Source organism: Syngnathoides biaculeatus, chromosome 7, assembly GCF_019802595.1.
Source record: "Syngnathoides biaculeatus isolate LvHL_M chromosome 7, ASM1980259v1, whole genome shotgun sequence".
Taxonomy (NCBI): domain Eukaryota; kingdom Metazoa; phylum Chordata; class Actinopteri; order Syngnathiformes; family Syngnathidae; genus Syngnathoides; species Syngnathoides biaculeatus.
This window is the reverse complement of record NC_084646.1, coordinates 11435182-11456040: the sequence shown is the minus strand read 5'-3', so window position 1 is coordinate 11456040 and position 20859 is coordinate 11435182. Positions and strand designations below refer to the sequence as shown.

Below are 20859 nucleotides of genomic sequence, written 5' to 3'. Positions count from 1 at the left end.
AAATAAACTACACAAATTTACCGTTTTAATGGCTTTAGCGTTCATAGAATTCTTAATGGTATGAATATACTGTCTAGTTTCATTTTGAAAGAAAATAAAACAAGGATTTTTATTTATACACCTACATTTATGAATATGAAATTTAGCTAGTAAAATTATAAGATTAATCATATAATAGTGTCTGTTTTTAGACGAGGTAAAAGACGTGAAACCAAACAGTATATTTTCAAAACAAAGAGTAAAACTGTTGTCAATAAAAGTAGAAATAAAAATACAAACATCTTTCCAGAAATTATTGGAGACAGGGCAAGACCAAAATAAGTGAAACATTTTCTTCAGGGCAGTTTGAACAGAAAGAGCAATCAGTATCAATTTGTTTTTTAAAACGCTGTAAAATAAATATTTTGGAAGGATAAATTTGATGAATTAACTTAAAAGATACTTCTTTTATTTTGTTGTTAATCATATATCTAGTTGGTAAGATCCAGATTCTTTTCCAGTCAAGATTATGTAATAATTGGTTCCAATAAGATGTTATGTGAGGAAGAGACACTATGTCCCTTTGAAATAAAGCCCGTATGGAACGATTGTTTTTATGGCGTGACAGTTGTGCCCCACATTCTCACCGTCCCCATAACAGCGGATATGACGTCACACGGCCACCCGCAAGTGCTCTTCGAGGCCCCGGAAGTAGTTCCCGCCGCCGCCGCCGCCGCCGTCCCTGCTTTCCTTTCACTCACTGACCGGAGCGACGTTTCGTGTTGCTGCCCGTGACGAGTTTGCGTGTGGAAAATGAGCACGATGTTCGCCGACACCGTCCTCATCGTCTTCATCTCCGTGTGCACGGCGCTGCTAGCCGAAGGTCAGCCAACCCTGCCGACAAATTGCAACACGCGCTCGGTTTCATTTCTGTGGGGAGATTAATTAGAGCCGTAAAACTAACTGACGTGTTTGAAATGTGAATAATGCGCGTAAAACTAAGTGCTAATAAGGGTAAAAATGAAGATGGGGGGGGGGGGATGATGATGGGCCTGGAACGTGTTCCGTTCTTTATTTGCGTTCCATTTAATGAAATCTATTTGTCCTTGCATTGCTTGTATTTCTCTTTCCTGGCTTTAAAGTGAGCCATCTGCCATCAAGTCATGCAAGTTTCAAGACGGGCTCTGGCTTGGGTTCAAAATTCGCTTTTGTAAAAGTGTGCACTTCGATATCGGAGTGCCAAACTTTACTGTGTTCCTTTTGGATTTTTCTCGATATACGTTTAGCGGGTGGCACGGTGCCTCAGCGGGAAAACGTTGGCCTCACAGCTCTGAGGTCCCAGGTTTGATCCCAGCCCCGCCCGTGTGGAGTTTGCATGTTCTCCCTGTGCCTCCGTGGCTTTTCTCAGGGTGGGCACTCCGGTCCCAACACATCTCAAAAACATGCAATGTTAAATGTAAATTAATCGCGTAGCACCCATAAAAAAAAAAAAACAAAAAAACTTCCGCCCGCAGCATCTCGTTCACCGCGACATCCGGTTGTGTTGCGGTTGGTCAGGAATCACCTGGGTCTTGGTGTACCGCACGGACAAGTACAAGCGGCTCAAGGCGGAGGTGGAGAAGCAAAGCAAGAAACGTAAGTTGCGATTCTTCTTCTTCTCCGTCGTCGGCTTCAAGCGCTCGCTCATCGTCCGTGCGTGTTTTTGCCACAGTGGAGAAGAAAAAGGAAACCATCACGGAATCGGCGGGTCGTCAGCAGAAGAAGAAGATCGGTAAGGCCGAAGAATTGCCTATTTGCGGGACGAAGGCGGCCCAGGTGACGTTTTGAGTCTTTGCAGAACGGCAAGAGGAGAAGCTCAAGAACAACAACCGAGATTTGTCCATGGTCAGAACCGCCGCCCGCGCAATCCTCACCGGAACCGTCGCGACGTGTTTGTCTTTGCTCGCAGGTGCGCATGAAGTCCATGTTTGCCATCGGCTTCTGCTTCACGGCTTTGATGGGCATGTTCAACTCCATGTAAGTGTTGGACGCCCGCCCGCAACCTTCCCCGAAACGAGTCTCGCATCTCGGCTCAGGAACGAGGTCGTCGTAGCAACGCGTTGCTCAAACTCTTAGCGTTGGCATCCCTTCGTCCGTTATTGACTCTGCCCAGAAAAGTTCCATTGGAGTCATTTATTGCATAATAATTGGTCGGCTGTTTCGACATCGGTCCGTGTCGCTGAATCGGAACATTTCTGTTCAGTTAAAAAAAATAATGTGTATATATATATATATATATACATTCAGTGGGTTATAGCTAACGAAAAGCCACAAGAAGAAAGTGAAAAAGATTTCAATACGGAGATGAGGTTTTTTGACAATTATTTCCTTGTGCGGAAGGAGTGTCGTTGCATGTCAATTTTTGATCATCTGACAATCATTTCAAAACCTTCACTTGAAAGTGTCGAAAGGCTTCGATTTCACCCGCTTGACGGTAAATATGAACAGTGATGATGCGAATCATCATGAAGCAGCAAATCCGCATTGAGCCTTTTGGATGAGGAGAAAAGCAGCAACTGAATCGCTCTGCGGTGTCAATGAGAAGGCGAGGAAAGAAGAACGGGCCCGGTCCCGGTCCGATTCCGGCCCGGCCGAGCGTGACGCGACGCGACGTCGCTGTGTGTGTGTGTGTGTGTGTGTGTGTGTTTCAGTTTCGACGGGCGTGTGGTGGCCAAGTTGCCCTTCGTGCCGCTGTCGTACGTTCAGGGCCTGTCGCACCGCAACCTGCTGGGCGAGGACTACACCGACTGCTCCTTCATCTTCCTCTACATCCTCTGCACCATGTCCATCCGACAGGTAGCCGTGGGGGGGGGGGGGGGGCATTTGCCACGGGCTTCTGCTGTGTGTGTGTGTGTGTGTGGGGGGGGGGGGGGGGGAATTCGCCGGAAGCGACCGGTGCTGACGTCGCGCTTGCGCTTTCCCGTGCAGAACATCCAGAAGATGTTGGGCCTGGCCCCCTCCAGAGCGGCCACCAAGCAAGCGGGGGGCTTCCTGGGCCCCCCTCCCCAAGCCGCCAAGTTCTCCTAGAAGCCGTCACTTGAGAATGGCCGACGGTTTTTTTTTTTTAAATTTGATTCTATTTTTCAGTTGACGGATCCGTTGTCCGTATCGGTGTCCTTTCCTGCATCGAAAACAACTTTGATGGCTTCTTTTCCGTCGTGGTCGTTTGAGCGTCGCCGCTCCGGCTTCGACTGTCGGCGACAACGCGAAACTTCTGCGAGTATCGAATTGGGTCGCATTTGAATTGACGTCATGTTAGCGACGCGCAGGGTTGATATTTTCCTCATGATTTTCATTTGATGTCGTGAGAAATAAAAGATGACAACCAAATAGAAAATCCTTCTCCTCTGTCTAAAAAGTGCCGATTGTCTGTGATTTATGTCGATAAGATGATGAAAAGTGACGTCAACGATAACTTTGAGCCTACGATGAACAAAATACATTTTGAAGATTTGTCTTTTTTTTTTTTTTTCACACTCCGCAAGACGGAACCCGAAATGCTGGCAGACTTTGAACGCCGCTTTTTGCTGCTTTTAATTGTTCACGTGACCCTCAAACTCCACAAATTGATGCATGCACAACTGCTTTGTAAAGTTGGTTTTTTTTTTCTTTCTGATAAGCTTAATTTACTTGAACAAAGTTTTGCTTCTGGTTGCTGTTCACTCCGCTTCACCTTTCTAGGCCGACGTTTTTTTTACGAAAATATTTTCTCCAAATTTCATCTGTGGATAAAGCAAGAAAACACATTTTCTGTGAAATTTTTGGAGGAATTTCACAATGCAGAACTTTGCAAATTGCATTTGATTTTCAAATGCGCGGAAACAAGTTTGAAATAGGACGTCGCAGGAACAAATCAACAATATTTGCCCATTGCGAGTCCTTTTCTCCAAAAATATATCGAACCGTAAAAATGTAATGTTTATCTGACCCAAAAAAATGCTTAGTTTTTTGCTGTGTTCTGATGATAGTGCTTCACAGCGTATTTTGGGAAAAGTTAACGTCGCGGTTAATATGCAAGCTTTCTTGCTAGTCGCGGTGTTCTATGTCTTTCCTTTGCACTTGACCTTTTTTGGCTGACCAAGTCCGATTAAAAATGTTACCAGAAGTGAAAACATGTCAAGATCACACGACCAGTTTTAATTAAACGTGCCAAAGTTTTGAGGGGGGAAAAAAAAAAAAAAAAAATCCGCCACAATCCTCCGCACGTTTTGGGAGTACCAAGATGGCGGCCAACTGGCTTCACCCAATCGACGCTCCGCCGGATATGTATGCGCTAGGCAGTCTCCCCCCCCCCCCCCTCCCCACGCCCCCTCCCTCCCTGTTCAGTCGCGAGCGACGAGCAGAAGTCGCGCGCAGACTTCTGGCTCGCTTCGGCCGAACTCAACCGACATGGCCAAGTCCAGCCTGGACGCCGCGGCCGCCGCCGCCACCGGCACTTTGCTGCTCGGCGACGACCTCAATTTCTGGGCCGGGGAGCGACAGGCGCCCCGGCCGGGCGGCGCCGCCGGCGAGCCCGTGTACGAGCCGGCCACCGGTAAGCGCGCCTGAGAACCAACGGTTCGGTCCGGTCCAGTCCAGTTCGCCTCGCAGACGTCGCCGTGCTGGATGTGGCGAAGTTGCGCATTTGCGAGTCGCTTCAGACGTCTTGTACTTGACTTTTTTGAGTACTCAACTATTTCGGCTACTGTGGGGGGAAAAAAAAAAAAAAAAAAAAAAAAAAAACCCTGCACTGGTGTCAAACTCATGGCCCGGGGATCCGATCTGGCCCCCAACATCATTTTGCGCGGCCGACAATGCAAATCCCGTGTTCACATTGCAGCCTAGCGTTTCCCGTGCACGTTTTGACGGTCGTAACCATGGCGAAGATCTGACAGAAATGAGTTTTCACATCAGTTTTGGGGAAAAGATTGCTGAATATTCATCGTGTATTAAATGTGTTCTCAATATTCAGCATGTTTTTGTGTGCGTTTTGTTTTCATGACTATTTTGAGTACACCAATTTAGCCTGGCTTAAGGACTATGACCCATTGCGAAATACAAGTCCAGGCTCGCGTTCATATTGGCAAATATGTAATTAGCGGCGTGATAAGAGGTTTTGGCCACATTGCACAGCCCTCTGACCGCTGTTAGATTTGTGATTGGATGAAACGCGCAAAAGCCGCCCGCTGCTTGTTTCAACTGTAGTGTTGCGAAACTGCAATAAATATCAAAACAGTTTTTCCGCCACCCTGTGAATAATTGCAAATAGGTGAGTTGCTCTACCGAAAAAAAAAAAACCCAATCTGGGACTAGTTGGATTCACGAACGCTGAACTGCTCATATTTGCCACAAAGTTAGCAAATACTTTTGGCAAAACGAGGATGCAGCGGGTGGCCGAATCCGTTTGAAAGTCATCGCGCAATCTTGGACCAAAGTCAAGCGGGAATCGTCGCATGACGCATTGAATATGCGCCCCCCCCCCCCCCCCCCGCATTCAACGTTACGCAAGGCGGCGTCTGAAAGTGGGATCACGAGGCTCGTTGATTTGTTGCGTAACAGAACCTCCCCCGTTGACCGCCAAATATTTCAAGAATGCGCAGATGTTGAACTTTGTTTTTTGTGTGCGCGCGAATAGGACGCGTCCTGTGTCACATGACCCCGTGCGGCCCCCGTGAGGTGGACTTGGCCGTCCAGAGCGCCCGCGGCGCCTACGTGACTTGGAGCAAGATGGCCGGCATGGAGCGGGCGCGCGTCCTGCTGGAGGCCGCTCGCATCGTCAGGGTGAGACGTGGCCCGGCGGGGGGCCAAAATGCAGCATAAAAAAAACAAAGATGTTAACCACCCCCCACCCGTGGCCAAGTACGTTCAAGTTGAGATCGGAACGTGGTCCCGTGTCAGCAAAAAAAAAAAAAAAAATGGATCGAAAATGTCCGATTTGAAACCGGACGGGGAATAGCTTGCTAAGGCGCTAACGTAGTAGCAAAGGCGTGAATGTCGCTGGCTTCGAGGCGTCGTTTATTGACAGTCCAGATGAAGTTGACCCTCAAACTCGTCACATGGCCAAAGGGCGACACTCACTGAACATTGAATTTACGTCACGGACTTTGTTTCTTTTTTCATTTTTGTTCCAAAAACCGCCAGCTAAAAAGCTGACTCACCACTCATCAAGTACACCATTGAGGAGTTCACAAAAAAATGAATCGGAAGTCGCGGGACTTCGTCTCTCGAAATGATGCTTATCGGTACCGCAAAAGTCACGCAGCCCTTATGGCTAGTAAGAAAAAAATCGCAAATTAAAGTCGCGCCCGCCGCTGAGTTTGTGGCACAAACCGCAAACGCTGAGACAGTTGATGAAGTTCTGGACATGAAAATCTCAAATGCCGTCACTCCTGTTAAAACGTAGACAATCTCGAGGCGACGGACGATCGAGAGCTCGAAATCAAAGTTCAGGAAAGCAGAGAAAAAGTAAACTCCAAATTGATTTCCAAGTCTTTGTAGTTTGAACCAAGTTATACAGTTTCAGATCGGGGCCGGACAGCAGCACTTTGCTGAAATCCTCGACAATACTCGCGCTCGTGTTGCTCACAACACCCCACAACTCCCGAGAGCTTTGACTGTGATTGTCCTCCGAAAATAAAATCCTTCAGGTTCAATACGTAACAGCAAAATGATCAAATGTGAAGCCGACCGGGGAAAACGGTTCAGCGGCTGAAACCGGGTCATCCGGCACATCCCACCTCGACTGCCGAGGCCCAGGGGACGATCCCCCAGGAGAACTGGACCGAGTGGCTGTGAGAGGAAAGTCTGGCTTCAGCTGCTGAACCTGCGACCCGACTTCTAAGAGGCAGAACCAACGTTTGTTTGGGCTTGAAGCCCCCATTTCAAACCATGAGCCGGAGTCCAGGGACCTGTTCCTTGACATGACTTGTCTTGTGATTTGGCGCACGATGTTGTTCAGGAGCGGCGGGAGAAGATCGCCAAGTTGGAGGTGATCAACAACGGGAAGTCCATCACCGAAGCGCTGGCGGACGTGGACCTGGCCTGGCAGTGTCTGGAGTACTACGCCGGACTGTCCGGAAGCATGGCGGGTCAGTCTTTTTCAACCGTCTCCCTTCTGACAAGGTAGCCCTGTCTCCAAAGCGACGACGGGTTACAGACTCGGTAACGCCACGGTGTGCTTTCAAGCTTTGGACTTTGCTGTTTGTTTGTCTTTTTCACGAGGCCACCACAGAAGGGTACCAGAACTAGAAAGAGTCCCACAAGTATAAAAACCACCGCAACGAGAACCGGATTCACCAGCGGAAGTGTAACATGGCCGGGATAAGAACTAGAGCAAAAACCTAAAGTACACACAACTGGAGGGGGAAAAAAAAAACCAAACAAAAAAAACAAACAAACTGAACCAGACAAGTACTACAAATACAGCCAGAAGTTGAACCAAAACAAGAGCAAAAACCGTCAGTACAAGCGCCTCCTTCCCCCCAAAAAAATTGCTACACGACTACAAAATACTTGAGAAATAGACAAAAACTGGAAAAAGACCACGAAGTTGAGCCAAAACAAAAACTAGAAACAGAAGTAGAACGTGAAACATAAGTAGAAGTTGAACACACAAAAGAAAACATAGATAAGAACTACAACAACAAGTTGCCGACTAAAAACGGTAAACGCGATTAGAACGAGAAAAAGAACCACGGCCATGACAATCACCAGAAGTGGAACAACAAGAACCAGAAAAAGGATCAGCAATGCAACCAGAAGTAGAACAAGAATCCACAACCACAATTTCAAAAAAATAAAACAAAATACTGACTTCTCACAGGAACTGGAAAAGTACCCGAAGTACCCCATTGTGAGAAGCAGAACAAGATATCGAACGAGACGTGAGCTGTGATGTAGAAGTAGGATGGAAGGAAAACCAGAGGTGGAAACGCAATGCCGAGTAGTCTTTGCCTGTCTCTGCTCAGGTCAGCACATCCAGCTGCCCGGCGGCGCCTTTGCGTACACCCGCCGTGAGGCTCTGGGGGTGTGCGTGGGCATCGGGGCGTGGAACTACCCCTTCCAGATCGCCGTGGTCAAGTCCGCTCCTGCGCTAGCGTGCGGTGAGTTTGCCAACGTTCGGCCTGTTCCCGCTCGGGCCGCGAGCTTGACGGCGCGGCCTAACCTCGCTGTTGTCAGGGAACGCCATGGTCTTCAAGCCCTCCCCTATGACACCCATCACCGCTGTGATTCTGGCTGAGATCTACCGGGAGGCCGGAGTGCCCCAAGGACTCTTCTGTGTGGTACAAGGTGGCGCCCAAACCGGAACATTGCTGTGCCGGCACCCTGATGTCGCCAAGGTGTCCTTCACGGGCAGCGTGCCCACCGGAAAGAAGGTAACGACACGCAGCGCCGCGTCCTGGTCTACACTCGGCCAGGAAACACCGGGACAACAAGGACTGGCAGACCCTTTGTACTGTGGGGAGAATAGGTCCAAAATGACAGGCCAAACCGAGACAAGAACCGCAACGGGACTTAACGGTATTTATTTGAACAATAACAGCAAATGGAGCCAGAACTACAATCAGACTACTGGACTAGACTCTGCCGTTGTCACGGGTCGCCAGAGCGAGAACTAACTAAAACCAGACAAATACAAGGACACCAATCCCAGGAACACTAAAACCAGAGCAACAACCACAGTAAGAAACTAAACCAAAACCCAAAGCGTACTAGTAATACAACCGACGACGAATAAAACAGCAGTACTACAGACGAGCACAAGAACCAAGACCAAGACAATTTCAGACCTAGAATCAGACAAGGATGAGGTTAGAAGGAAGCAGAAGGAGACAAGGACTGGTACAAGACTAGAACTAGAAATACAATCAAAGTAAAAGTAAAACTGGAACAACAACAACAACAACCACCGCATCTATAAAAGAACAAGAAGAAAACAGAACAAGTGCGACTAGGAGTACAAGACTAGAACAAGAAACGAAACTAGTAGCCCAGCCAGAAGTAAACCCAGACCTGGAACAACAATCACAAATACACAAGATCTAGGATAAGAAAGAACATGAGCTAGTACCAGGACAAAAAAAACCCAACAACTTAAAAGGACAACCTGAAGTAAAATAAAGAACCAGAGCAATAACGGGAACTAGACAAGGACTAGAAACAGCACTATAACCACATTCATACCACCCAGATTTAGACACAAGCCAGAAGTACAACAAGTACCACCAGGTCCCCAACTCCTAAGACCAGTGTGGCACGTTTTTGCACCGGCAGGTGATGGAGTTGTCGGCCCAGGGTGTGAAGCCCGTCACGCTGGAGCTCGGCGGGAAGTCTCCGCTGATCATCTTCAAAGATTGCGAGCTGGAAAACGCCGTCAAGGGAGCGCTCATGGCCAATTTCCTCACACAAGGACAGGTGAGCGCGTCCGCCCCACAGGTTCCACGGTCCACGCTCGGACTGTAGAATTTGCGGATGGCGTCCAAAAGGTCTCCAAGTTCACGAATTCTGGCAATTTGGCAAACCCAGGTGTGCTGCAACGGGACCAGGGTGTTCGTGGAGAGGGACATCATGAAGCAGTTCTTGGAGAAGGTGGTCGCCAGGACCAAGGCCATCGCTGTGGGGGACCCCTTGCTGGACCAGACCCGCATGGGGGCGCTCATCAGCAAGCCCCACCTGGAGAAGGTCCTGGCTTTCGTCAGGCAGGCCAAGGAACAGGTGAGGAGCAAAGAGAGCGCAATGCTAATGCTAAAGCTCATGCTAAAAGGTTTCGCGTCGTCGTGGTTGCTTCCAGGGGGCCGAAGTCCTCTGTGGTGGTGAACCCTTCGTGCCCGCCGACCCCAAACTCAAGGAAGGATACTTCATGTCGCCTTGTGTACTAGGTGAGGCTAAGCTAACGAGCTAATGCGCAGAAGTCCTCTTCCTCTCAGACCTGCGGTGCTGTCATGTGACGAGGAAAGAGTTAAACGGCTCTCTAAAATATGTACATTGTGCGTGATGCTAACAAGGTTACATGGACAATGTGGCTAAGTTAAGAGGAACCGCAATTTCCGTCGTGTCGTCTTGACCTCGAGTATTACGGGCGCCGTGACGTGAAGTTGTAGACGTTTCCGGGCAGAACGCGTTTCTTGACGTGGTTCCGCGCGTTTGACTTTGGCCAGACAAGTGCAGGGACGACATGACGTGCGTGAAGGAGGAGATCTTCGGGCCGGTCATGTCGGTGCTGCCGTTCGACAGCGAGGACGAGGTTCTGCGCCGCGCCAACGACACCACCTTCGGCTTGGCGTCCGGCGTCTTCACCAGGTGAGGTCGAGCGCGGCCGGCGGATCGGCGACGTGCCGACCTTCTTCCGGTTCGTCCCTCAGGGACGTCTCGCGGGCGCACCGGGTGGCCGAGAAGCTGGAGGCGGGCACGTGCTACGTCAACAACTACAACATCGGCGGCGTGGAAGTCCCCTTCGGAGGATACAAGATGTCAGGTGGGCCTTTCAAAACAAAAGCCGTCCGTCAACCGGTTGACTTTCTTTTCCGGGGTCTTCCGTAATCCTCCATGCCGTGCGTATCCAACTACGCAATCGTCGGCGGAATAGAATTGGCCACAAGATGATTTTTTTTTTTTTTTTTTCGACAGACATTTCAACCTTGAATGTATTGAGAGCGCGAGCGCGCGCGCGTCTTTACTGCTTTGTCAGGTTTCGGGCGCGAGAACGGTCAGGTGACCATCGAGTACTACTCCCAGCTGAAGACGGTGGTGGTGGAGACGGGCGACGTGGACGGCCTCTTCTGAACGACCTTCCGACAACTTTGCCTCCGACTTTCTCAATAAAAGCCACATCGAATGTGCGTCCTCCCTCCCTTTTCTGCCTCTTCTTTCCTTTTTCCAGCCATCTTTTTGAAATTCTGTCGTATGTGGTCCTCATTGGGGTGGCCTGAGGGCGAACTGGACTCTGTCCCAGCTGACTTTGCGGACGAGTAGCCTGGCGACACAAACAATGAATAGTCAAAGTTCTCTTTTTAAATGCGTAAAAGAAATGGATTTCGTTCGCACGTTCTAATTCCAAAAGTATTTGTCTGCTTTTAAGTCTTCTTATCGAGAAATGGCTAAACCGGAAGTCTGAGCTAACGACGGTTGAAAGGTCATGTGCATGGTGAAGTTTTACAATGCAGGTAAATTCACGCGAACGAAAAATAAAAATAATGGCGATAACGACTGATGGTTAAACCATGTTTTAGGGTGTGCATTTACATGCGCACAATCGAATCTGCTAACGATGTCCATTGTTTCTATTTCAAAATGTTTTTAGTAAGCTGAAAGCGCACCGGAAGTGTTTGTGTCGCAAAATAAGTGTCGCGCACTCGCTCGCTTGCTTGCTTGCTCGCGTGTCTACGATGCAGGTAAGCCAACTTTTTTTTACGCGGGCAGGAGGCAAACTTGTCTTGTGTGTGACACTTTGAAACTTTCAAAGATGCTAATGGCTCACCCTAGTTTAGTGACGCCTTGTCGTGTGTCTTTTTTGGGGTTTTTTGTTTTTGCCTTCACAATCCGACGATCCGAGGGGAGCGGTTAGCATTAGCCGCTAAGCTAATGCTGCAATCAATGAATCGAGTGCAACAGATCATTGGCTAAAAAGTTCAATCGTACAATTCCCGTTTGTACTTTCATTTTCCTTTTCATGTTCTTGTTTATACGGCAGCCACCACCTCGACCAACATTAAAATACAAAGAAAGTTCTTTCAAAACAAAACCGCGAGTTAGTCCAAAAAGTCCAACCTTCGTGTAAATTCTGTGACGTGCTCAGCCTCAACCTTTTCGCGTCGTTTTAAGGGAGTAAGTTCAAAGACAAGCACAGAAAAGTGTAACGTCAACAAAGCCAGCAATAAACGAATTGACAAGAAAAGTACAGTCCCTCCCTCCCTCCCTCCCAAAAGACTTTTTCCGTGACTTTATGTCCATCATTCCAAGTTCAACTTTCATAGACTTCAGGGCCCACAATTTCAAGTATATCGTCGGTGAAAGTTTCACTTTTTGAACTGGAATCGTGGAAATAAATCATTTGGCTTTCCAAACGAAAGTTTTATTTGCGGCTCCGCGCACGCCAATACGACGACTAACACTAACCCGAGCAAAATGACGACAACAACAACATTGCGCATGAAGTTTAATAATGTTTACATAAACAGTTTTCAAAGCAGACGATTCTTCCAGATGACACGAGAGCGCCGCATGGTACTAAAAAGGGGGAAATGCTGCTGCTGAACGGCACTTCGGCAGCGGGTCGCCGGAATTACGAGACTGACGACGTTGTTGTTGTTGTTGTGGTGGTGGTGGTGGTGGAGCAGCAGCGCGAAGAAAAACAGCTGGAAGCCTCGCTGGAGTCGCTCATCACGCAAGTGGCGCACATCAAAAATGCTCTCCACTCGTTCATCTTCAAGCTGGAAAACGAGTACGAGCGCCTCACCTGGTGAGAACCGCTCGGCCGTAAACGTCTGCTCGCGCCCCTTTCGGACCCCAAAATTGGGACGGATCCCCTCCATAAAAAGTGTTGGGTTTAAAAAAAACCCAGCATGCCAAAATAATATGCGTCCGCCAACGTTGTAGAAGGGCCCGAACGCCACCCACGCCTGATTTCTTTTGTTGGAATGCAGGATTCGAGCTCGCCACGTCACGTGTTGTCTGAGAGCTGCTTTTAGCCACGCCTCCAATCCTGTTCAGTTTCATTGGACTTCAGATTGGCCCGCTATGATGAGCTCTTGCAGAATCTGTAACCTCCAGGTTCTTGTTTTTCCCTAACCCTTATCTAGGGACTATTTTGCAATAAAAGTATGAAAGTTTAGTTTTTTCTTGTGATTTAGACCCAGATCATGTCACATTTTAGGACCAATTTTTGCAGAAATGCAAGCAATTCCAAAGGATTGACATCATTTCTCCTCCCAATGTTTATGGCTATATCGTGACATTGTTCATCAACTTGTATTGCTGCACCGTTTGCGTCTCCCCTCCCCCCAGGGCTTCAGGGGGTTTTGCCCTCTGCAGCCCGGATGCCAGCTTTGTTGGCGTTAACCTTGTTGTTTGTCGCGTGCCCGCCAGGCCGTCGGTGCTGGACAACTTTGCCCTGCTGTCGGGTCAACTGAACACCATCAACAAGCTGCTGAAGAACGACAAGACGCCGTCGTTCCGTAACCAGCTCATCATCCCGCTGCTGCTCTCTCAGGACCGCGACGACGAGCTGGCGGTGAGACGAGTTCCGGGACTGAACCCCGGGCGGAAACCGAAAGCTCGTTCCCTGCTCTCCGTCGTCATTGATCAAATGATCTGAAGATGAGCTGGGATTGAGTGAAAGATTCCAAAGTGAATCATTTGCGACTCCCGAACCGCTACAAAGGGATTTGGGTGGAGCAGGTTTAGTTAGTCGCTTTGCGGGATTTGCTCGTCGGGAAAGATTAACTGCGTTCGGGCTCGCGCGCTCGTTCGACTCCTGGAAAAAATGTCCACAGAAAATCCGGTCGCCCTCTCTTTTTGCTTGTCGTCTTTTGCGGGCCGCCCGTCAGAAAGCGACGGAGCAGCGAGTCCCCGTCTTCAGCCACGAGATCGTCCCCGACTACCTGCGCACCAAACCCGAGCCCGAAGTGGAGGAGCAGGAGAAGCAGCTCAGCGTGGAGGCGGCCCGCATCGGGCCCGAAGTGGCGCAGGTGCCGACGCCACGAGTGGCACCTTGCCCCCCCCCCCCCCTCCCCCTTCTTTCCTCATATGTTGCCCCCCCCCCCCTCCCAGAAACAGATCCAGACCTTGAACAAGTTGTGTTCCAGCCTGCTGGAGAAGCTGAGCAACCCGAGAGACGAGCGAGACGCCGAAAGCGCGGGTGAGACGCGTCGTTTTGCTTTTGCCCGTTGGTGGACGAGCAAAGGACACGAAAGGGAAGGAAGTTGCGCGTTATTATGCAAATTGCATCCATTCGGTCGCTGGCTAAATTAAAACAAATATGGATCATCCACACTTTCAAGTTTAATGTCGAGCTAAAAAGATGAATCAAACACCGTGTCGGGGATGGGAGGGGCCAGAAAGGAGGAGGGAAGGAACATCTGACAGATAGATAAAAAGAAGGGATGATTTTTTTATTTTTTTTTTTTTCCTCCCCCGTTTTCAGCACCACGCCCGAGCAAGTCCTGGTTCAACCCGGCCGACACCAGCGCCCTCGTGGGGGCGGTGGCGTTCGGCAAAGGCCTCTCCAAGTGTCGGCCTCCCGGACCCCCCGGGGCCGCGGCCGGCGCCGGCGGGCCCACCCTGCAACAGGTCACCAGCGGGGGCGCCGCCGGCCAGCTTCCCGGGGGGCCCCCCCAGCAGCAAGGACAGCCGGGTACGTCCCCCCCCACGTTTGGGGTTTAACAATGTTTTTATTTTTTTTTTTAAGACATTGCTAGTTGTAAACGACAGGTAAGGATTCCAATTGGAGTTGAAGGTCCTGGGTTCGAGTTTTAGACAATCAGTAAAGTTTCTGGGCAGGGTTGAGGTCTAAAAGTCAGGCTTGAACCGGTTCTTGCGTGGCCTTCCCCATGATGTTGACGTGGGTTTTTTTTTTTTTTTTTTTTTTAAATTTCAGGGAAGCTTCCGGGCATCAAGACGAACATCAAGTCGGCGTCCATGCACCCTTACGGCAGGTGAGGCCCCGCCCGGCTGCCAATCGGCCTCGTCACCTCGGCAACAACCACCGGCGAGCCGCGCGAGCGCACGATTCCCTCTTAGGGCCAGGAAACGCATTCTTTTGTTTGAAAATGAAAATGGGATTAAAAACAAAAGTTCTCAGCGCAAGTCTCCTTCGCTTCCGAACGTCGCCCGCGATCCGGAAGTCCAGTGGCTTCATCGCACCCTCGAACGACGTCGACAGGGCGCAACTTTGAAATCGACGGTCAGTCGTCAATATTTCGCACTGCGAATGTACTCGGTCGCATCTTTACAAAGCATATTGGACCGTATCAAGAAAAAAAAAAGAGGATCAACCAGAACCCCCCTCGGAGGACGGGACGGGTTTGGTATCGCCCGATCGCGACCGTCGTCGCATCCGCAAGATGTTTGACTCGAACGTCGTCCCGTGACCGACACAAAGCAGAACGCGGCGTTTGCGGTGCGGCCGAAACACGCCAAGATTTCAAACTCGGTCGAGCGGCTCAATGATTCTGGGAGGGTTCTGACAAACTCGTGGAAACGCCGTTCAAGCGTCGATCAAATATTATTCAATGATTTGCCAGGGAAAAACAAAAAACACTTTTGGGCACATTTAGAGCACGAGCGGTTCAATCAAATGGAGTACTTTGATTGGTCGATTGGCATTTACTGGACTGAAGCGCTGCACATAAAATTGAGGACAACGGAGTACTCCAGAACTTGCAACCACGTACGCCACGAGGGCAGTCCGCCATATATTGGGCAAAGGTCCCAGACCGCACTCGATCTTTTAGGAAAATCATCATCTGACAGACGATGACGTCACAGCCGGGCGGCGTCTGCGGGTCCAAAGAGTCCCCTGTAGAGTTCGGTGCGGGCGTCGTGGGCGAGCGCCTCGTCGTCCCGGACGACGGGCGCCATGAAGTTGAGCAGCTTGGGGTGCGCGTCGAACCTGACCTTGCGACCTTTGCTGGCCTTGGTGTCCACTTTCTTCTTGATCTTGCTGCGCAGCTTCTGGATCTGCAGCCAGCGGCGACCCGCCGCCACCTGCCCGTCGGCGCCGCCCGTCTTGCGCTCGATCAGCTCGCGCAGCAGCTGGTGGTAGAAGTCGTCGTCGTCAAAGACGTCCTCGTCCGCGTCCTTCGTCGGATCGCCTCTGGAAGGCGCTGGCAGATTTTTTTTTTTTTTTTTTAAACAGGAAAGGATTGAATTTAAAAAAAAAAAAAAAAAAAAATCTTCACCCAAAAAAATGGGAAACATTTCAAAAGCAGACTGCGGGTCCTCGTCCGCGCCGTCAAACCAATCAAAAGTTACCTGGCCCATCGAGATTCCGCTCCGAGGGGTCGGCGGCGTCGCCGAGGACGCGGTACTCGGAGCGCCGCGTCTGCGTCCGTCGCACCAGTCGCTCCTTGTCCGTCAGGATCTGCTCCACTTGGACGACCACGTCGCGCTCGAAGGCGCCGAAGCCGCCGCGCTTGCCCGAGCCCAGCCGCGTCCTGTCGTGCCACTTCCGCAGCGTGGCGTCGCGGTACGGCCGGAAGGCGGCGAAACGGCGGGACGCCTCCTCGGGGTAGGCGGACGTGGCCGTTTTGCGCCGGGCCGCTCCGCCATCTTGAGCGAGCGTCCGTCCGCGCCGAGGAGGAGAAAGACACGATGCACGTCCTTCAGCTTATGAATTGGATGCAATCTATCGCGGCCCTCGTGCTACTTGATCGACGTCATCGATATCGTCTTCTAATTACGCTCTAGTAAAAGAAAATCGACAAAATGGGCCAGCGAGCAACTGAACAACAAATAATCCCGTGGATCAATTGAAGCGATGGAAATTTGGGCAATCTGGATAAAAAGTGCACGACGGACATCAAACGGCGGCTTTTGGCAACAGGAAAGGAGTCGGCAACGTGGACAAAACGCCAAAGTCAGCCCTTCAAAATAAGACGACGCACACGTTGGAATCCCGTTTGGAACCGTCACATATTTGGTGAAAAAAAAAAAAAAAAAAAAAAAAACCTTCCGTTGGCCGAGGCTCGTAATGTGCCTCGCGGTCCGTCCGCCCGTTGGACCTTTTTCGCACAATCCGACAGAAGGTTCCGAGCGGCAGACGGTACCGAAACATTTTGTTTCTTTCCCTCACCACGGAGCCTAAAAAATGCGATGAAAGATGTGAAATATTTCGTGTGCCCCCCCCCCCCCCCCCCTCATCACCATCGCGATCGTCGTCGTTCGGAACCGATTATTTGGAGTGACGCGATCGCTTCGGTTTTCACCTTTTGCGGACCGGATGGATGGGTTCGAACGCGGTACTCACCTTCATCTTCGTCATCCCGGCCCGGCAGGACCGGCACGGCGCTCTGGCGGCCGAGCAGCTCCTGAAGGTCCAGCAGGGACCTCTGGAGCGCCTTCAAGGCCTTGCGCGCGTCCTTGGCGGCGCCCGCCAGCCGGGGGCCGCCCCTGTCCCGGAAGCGCGGAAGGGCGTGCGGGCGCGGGAGGCGGTTGGCGCTGGCCAGCGCCTTCTGCATCTTGATGCGGGCCTCCAGGAGCTGCTCCCACAGCGCCAGCTGCTTCCGGACCGCCTGGCCCTTCTCCACCTCCTCGTCCAGCTTCTCCTTGGAGAAGGTGGAGATGGCGCCGCCGCCGCCGTCCTCCTCCTCCAGGCCATCTTCATCCTCTTCCATCGGGTCTCCCTCGCCGTCGTCCGTGGCGCCCGTCGGCTCGTGCAAGTCCGCCTCGGACTCCGCCTCCTCTTCGTCCTCTTCTAGTTCTTCCAGACTGCCGTCCTCCTCGTCCTCGTCCTCGCCATCTTGGATACATTGAAAATTGGGAAACATAAATCTGGATCAGGTTTGTTCATAGAATATAATAAAATGTAGCGACGCAGTTGATCCGAAACAGCAGCCCAAGTTTGCCCCGTCGACGCCCGCCAATGAAATTCTCCTCAGAAATGAGGCAATGAAAAATAACATATTTAAATGAAGATAGTGGACATTTGAAATGGAGAGATTTTTTTTTTAATGGTTAAAAATGCCACCCATAAGTATTCTTCCTGAAAGTTACAATTCAGCTATTCCACCCTAAAGTAGAAAAATGTTTTCTTTGACTTGAATTCAGTGAATTGTTTTTGATCCTTTTGTCTTTGTTCGTGTTTCACGTTGTCGCCGTTTTGCAATTCGTGTCGCATCTTCCACGAAGCGTTTGGGCTGAAATTTCGGGATCAACTTGAAGCGCACTGGAGCATCTTCTCCGGGTGGACTCACCGCGGTCTTGGTCTTGGTCCCGCAGCTGCCGCCTACTGACGGCCTTCCCCAGGTACCTTCCGTCGTCCTCGGCCAGCGCGTCGCCGTCGTTCCGTCTTCGCAGGGCGCTGAAGCCGCCGCCGGCCTCCTCGTCGACGACGTCCCCGGCGAAGGCGTCGCTGACGCGGGCTCTGGTGGCCTCGTCATGGTCGTCCTCGGGATCGGCGAACTTTGGGAGCGGGTTGAGGAGGTCTTGGAGCTCCCGCGAGAAGCAAGCGGACGCCATCGACGGAAAAACGCGTGCGGACGCCCGAGGCGCTCGCAGATGACGTCACGGCCACGCCAAAATCCCGCGACTGGGCGGACGCGATGCCGCGTTTGTCTTCATTCACGTTACGGAGTTCAATAACTTAACAACAAAAACTTAAGCGGTTTGTGAAGCCACAGTGACAGTGGTATTTACGCCTTTTTAAATTCATACTGGAAATTCACACACGATGGAGCAGATTTTTTTTTAAACAAGTGGCGAGCAAGTAGTAGTTATTATCTTGTTTTCTATCACGAAAAAAAACCCACTTTCATGTTATTATTATTAAATACGAAGAAGGGGTTTTTATTGTTTCTCTATCAAACAAAATGAATGATATTCAACCAGTAGTAAAAGACATTTAAAAAAAAAAAAAAGTCGTCCGTAAAGCAAAGAACGTGGCCCAGATGAAATCCAAGCAACACGAAGCCTGCCAGACAAAACGCAGGGCTTGTCCAAGCGATAGTTGTGCGCATGCGGGCGTGACGTCACGATTCGCTTCTGCTCGCTAGCTTGTGTGCGCGGAACTTTTCCTAAAAAAAAGAAACACAGAAACAGGAAAAAAAAAAAAACCCGAAATTTTCCGCTGTAAAATGTCGACTAGCGACTTCTATTTGAGGTATTATGTTGGCCACAAAGGCAAGTTCGGACACGAGTTCCTGGAGTTTGAATTCCGACCGGATGGTAAGTGCACGGTTGGACGAGATGTGCGCTCGAGCTAACGTGGCTAAGCTAGGCTAAGGCTAAGGCTAAGCCTCAGCTCCTCCAAACATGCGCCAAACTCTGAACGGCGTCCAACATTTCCGACTTCACGAGCGTCGCGTTGTTGGCAACGAGCTTCAAATTGAAAGGTGGCAGAAAAAAAAAAAAAAGGCCGCGCGGTTTAGGGAGCCGGGTGATGACGTCACGAGCAGCCATTCATTCGCCTTCCGACTCAAATGAATCATTTTGTTTTTACTGTAGGGATTATTCTGCCTTCATATGTCATTGGTCAAGAGGCTAAATTTCACACGACTATGAAATAATTTGAAAAACCTAATAGATAATGCTAATACTATGAAATAACTACTTTGATAATGGATACGTGGTTTAGATAAGTCCTCGGAATTTGTCTTTGCACAGATTCCAAAAAATGATCAAAATCTACAATGAATGAAATATTTTGGACAAAAAGACGGATCATTTGTCCACCATATTAAACTTTGCAACCAAGAAAAATGTGCCTTTATATGTTTTGTTTTTATTCTAAAGGTCGTATTATCTTCGTGACGTATGACTGGCAACTGATTTCATTTGGTGGCGAGACGTTTGTCGGGTTTTGCGCGACTTTGTGATTTCTTCTTCCTTGTGGCAGGCAAACTGCGCTACGCCAACAACAGCAACTACAAGAACGACGTCATGATCAGGAAGGAGGTAAAAACGCTGCGTTGCGCTTTCACCGATTGCGAGCCAGCCGACACGTTTTCTTGTTTTGTTTTGTTTTGTCCTCACAGGCGTACGTCCACAAGAGCGTCATGGAGGAGCTGAAGAGAATTATCGACGACAGCGAGATCACCAAAGAGGACGACGCCCTCTGGCCGCCGCCCGACCGAGTGGGCAGACAGGTTGGTGCTCTTTTTAAAAACAAAACAACAACAGCCAAAATAAGTGGATGCAGAGGTGCAAAAATGAATCCGTGATTTGGAGAATGGTTTCAAGCACTCGACGGACTCCAAATTGTCCAACGAGTTGCAATTCCGACCTCCCAACCTTAAATTGAAAGAAGTCAAATTTCTTCGTCTGCCATGGAAGCAGACTGACGTTTATTTTTATGGGTTTTTGTATCTTTACGGGGAAGACATTTGGATATGGAAATTGTGGCAACATGTTGCAGAGCAAATCAGGAGCTGAATCGTCATCAAATTTCTCAATTGGAAATCCTTTCATATTTAAGTAATAATTTTGAAAAATGGATTTATCTGAGGTTAGGCCTTTTTTCCAAATCAAAGATGTTTATAAATCCGACAAAAATAATCGGTCGGCATTCAAGTACGACGACAGAAATTGTCGAGACGTTAAATGATTGACAAAATACATTTGTTTGATTGTTGCTCCTGCAGTATTTGTGTGCGATGGTACTTTGTGCAAAGAGTCATCACATATTTTCTTGTGAAGGAGCTGGAAATCGTGATCGGCGACGAGCACATTTCCTTCACCACGTCCAAAATCGGCTCTTTGATTGACGTCAACCAGTCCAAGTGAGGACAGAAACGCACCCGACGGATTTTGATTTCCTACTTGGCCAACGTTGAATGAAACAAATTTTTGCATTTTTTTTTTTTGTCATCAGGGATCCCGAAGGCCTGCGCGTCTTTTATTACCTGGTGCAGGACCTCAAGTGTTTGGTGTTCAGCCTGATCGGACTTCATTTCAAGATCAAGCCCATCTAAGCGGCGCCGTCGTCGTCGTCGTTGGCGCGCACGCATTTGTACATTTGCTTCTTTTTGTCTCCGTTTTCAATAAAGTTTTGACAATTTTTGCCTAAGAAATGTCAGAGCGTCCTGCCAGATTCTTCCTTGGCTTTGGCTGAAAGTAGCACTCGATTCTTATTTCCTCAAATCGGCGACGTTTCTTCTTCCTCCTCCTCCAAACGGCAATGGCTTGCAATGGCTCCATTTTTTTGAGGTC

At 49.7% G+C, this 20859-nt stretch overlaps 5 protein-coding genes across 10 annotated transcripts; 4 read left to right on the top strand and 1 right to left on the bottom strand.

The window, feature by feature from the left end:
• Positions 1 to 668: 668 nt before the first annotated feature.
• On the top strand, positions 669 to 3355 carry tmco1 (transmembrane and coiled-coil domains 1). Its single transcript, XM_061824082.1, has 7 exons — positions 669 to 862; positions 1537 to 1614; positions 1691 to 1750; positions 1817 to 1863; positions 1928 to 1995; positions 2670 to 2814; positions 2947 to 3355. Exons 1-7 carry the CDS (start codon positions 793 to 795, stop codon positions 3043 to 3045), a joined length of 567 nt encoding a protein of 188 aa, XP_061680066.1. The 5' UTR covers positions 669 to 792; the 3' UTR covers positions 3046 to 3355.
• A 965-nt stretch (positions 3356 to 4320) lies between these two features.
• On the top strand, positions 4321 to 10835 carry aldh9a1a.1 (aldehyde dehydrogenase 9 family, member A1a, tandem duplicate 1). Its single transcript, XM_061824076.1, has 11 exons — positions 4321 to 4552; positions 5633 to 5778; positions 6956 to 7085; positions 7965 to 8099; positions 8176 to 8372; positions 9271 to 9411; positions 9523 to 9711; positions 9788 to 9875; positions 10155 to 10296; positions 10359 to 10471; positions 10685 to 10835. Exons 1-11 carry the CDS (start codon positions 4408 to 4410, stop codon positions 10777 to 10779), a joined length of 1521 nt encoding a protein of 506 aa, XP_061680060.1. The 5' UTR covers positions 4321 to 4407; the 3' UTR covers positions 10780 to 10835.
• Positions 10836 to 11140: 305 nt separating this feature from the next.
• On the top strand, positions 11141 to 17981 carry med8 (mediator complex subunit 8). 3 transcript variants are annotated; one of them, XM_061824080.1, is made up of 9 exons: positions 11141 to 11159; positions 11297 to 11387; positions 12333 to 12454; positions 13081 to 13225; positions 13488 to 13682; positions 13765 to 13852; positions 14138 to 14347; positions 14591 to 14648; positions 17842 to 17981. In XM_061824080.1, the coding sequence occupies exons 2-9, from the start codon at positions 11382 to 11384 to the stop codon at positions 17870 to 17872; spliced, it is 855 nt and encodes a 284-aa protein (XP_061680064.1). In that variant the 5' UTR covers positions 11141 to 11159; positions 11297 to 11381; the 3' UTR covers positions 17873 to 17981. The 3 variants fall into 3 exon arrangements, with proteins under 3 accessions (XP_061680064.1, XP_061680063.1, XP_061680065.1); XM_061824079.1 differs by lacking the exon at positions 17842 to 17981 and adding an exon at positions 16989 to 17124; XM_061824081.1 differs by lacking the exons at positions 11141 to 11159; positions 17842 to 17981 and having other exon boundaries at positions 13542 to 13682; positions 14591 to 14795.
• aatf (apoptosis antagonizing transcription factor) lies at positions 14937 to 18177 on the bottom strand. Of its 2 annotated transcripts, XM_061824078.1 has the most exons (5): positions 17907 to 18177; positions 17208 to 17452; positions 16961 to 17021; positions 15967 to 16263; positions 14937 to 15818 (listed from the first exon to the last, which is right to left on the bottom strand). In XM_061824078.1, exons 1-5 carry the CDS (start codon positions 18169 to 18171, stop codon positions 15475 to 15477), a joined length of 1212 nt encoding a protein of 403 aa, XP_061680062.1. In that variant the 5' UTR covers positions 18172 to 18177; the 3' UTR covers positions 14937 to 15474. The 2 variants fall into 2 exon arrangements, with proteins under 2 accessions (XP_061680062.1, XP_061680061.1); XM_061824077.1 differs by having other exon boundaries at positions 16961 to 17452.
• Positions 18177 to 20716, top strand: magoh (mago homolog, exon junction complex subunit). Of its 3 annotated transcripts, none has more exons than XM_061824084.1 (5): positions 18177 to 18316; positions 19547 to 19605; positions 19686 to 19796; positions 20347 to 20429; positions 20522 to 20716. In XM_061824084.1, exons 2-5 carry the CDS (start codon positions 19591 to 19593, stop codon positions 20619 to 20621), a joined length of 309 nt encoding a protein of 102 aa, XP_061680068.1. In that variant the 5' UTR covers positions 18177 to 18316; positions 19547 to 19590; the 3' UTR covers positions 20622 to 20716. The 3 variants fall into 3 exon arrangements, with proteins under 3 accessions (XP_061680068.1, XP_061680070.1, XP_061680067.1); XM_061824086.1 differs by having other exon boundaries at positions 18216 to 18340; XM_061824083.1 differs by lacking the exon at positions 18177 to 18316 and adding an exon at positions 18363 to 18876.
• The last annotated feature ends 143 nt before the right edge of the window (positions 20717 to 20859 follow it).

Coding starts and splice junctions, on each gene's coding strand:
- tmco1 (XM_061824082.1), top strand. CDS start 793: ATGAGCACGATGTTCGCCGACACCGTCCTCATCGTCTTCATCTCCGTG. Junction 1,864..1,927: donor ACAACCGAGATTTGTCCATG/GTCAGAACCGCC, acceptor CTTTGCTCGCAG/GTGCGCATGAAGTCCATGTT. Junction 2,815..2,946: donor GCACCATGTCCATCCGACAG/GTAGCCGTGGGG, acceptor TTTCCCGTGCAG/AACATCCAGAAGATGTTGGG.
- aldh9a1a.1 (XM_061824076.1), top strand. CDS start 4,408: ATGGCCAAGTCCAGCCTGGACGCCGCGGCCGCCGCCGCCACCGGCACT. Junction 7,086..7,964: donor ACTGTCCGGAAGCATGGCGG/GTCAGTCTTTTT, acceptor GTCTCTGCTCAG/GTCAGCACATCCAGCTGCCC. Junction 10,297..10,358: donor GCGTCCGGCGTCTTCACCAG/GTGAGGTCGAGC, acceptor TTCGTCCCTCAG/GGACGTCTCGCGGGCGCACC.
- med8 (XM_061824079.1), top strand. Junction 13,226..13,487: donor ACCGCGACGACGAGCTGGCG/GTGAGACGAGTT, acceptor AAATGTCCACAG/AAAATCCGGTCGCCCTCTCT. Junction 13,683..13,764: donor TCGGGCCCGAAGTGGCGCAG/GTGCCGACGCCA, acceptor CCCCCCTCCCAG/AAACAGATCCAGACCTTGAA.
- aatf (XM_061824077.1), bottom strand. CDS start 18,171: ATGGCGTCCGCTTGCTTCTCGCGGGAGCTCCAAGACCTCCTCAACCCG. Junction 16,264..16,960: donor CCGGGATGACGAAGATGAAG/GTGAGTACCGCG, acceptor CGCTCGCTCAAG/ATGGCGGAGCGGCCCGGCGC. Junction 15,819..15,966: donor GCGGAATCTCGATGGGCCAG/GTAACTTTTGAT, acceptor AAAATCTGCCAG/CGCCTTCCAGAGGCGATCCG.
- magoh (XM_061824083.1), top strand. CDS start 18,786: ATGTCGACTAGCGACTTCTATTTGAGGTATTATGTTGGCCACAAAGGC. Junction 19,797..20,346: donor CCGACCGAGTGGGCAGACAG/GTTGGTGCTCTT, acceptor TTTCTTGTGAAG/GAGCTGGAAATCGTGATCGG. Junction 20,430..20,521: donor ATTGACGTCAACCAGTCCAA/GTGAGGACAGAA, acceptor TTTTGTCATCAG/GGATCCCGAAGGCCTGCGCG.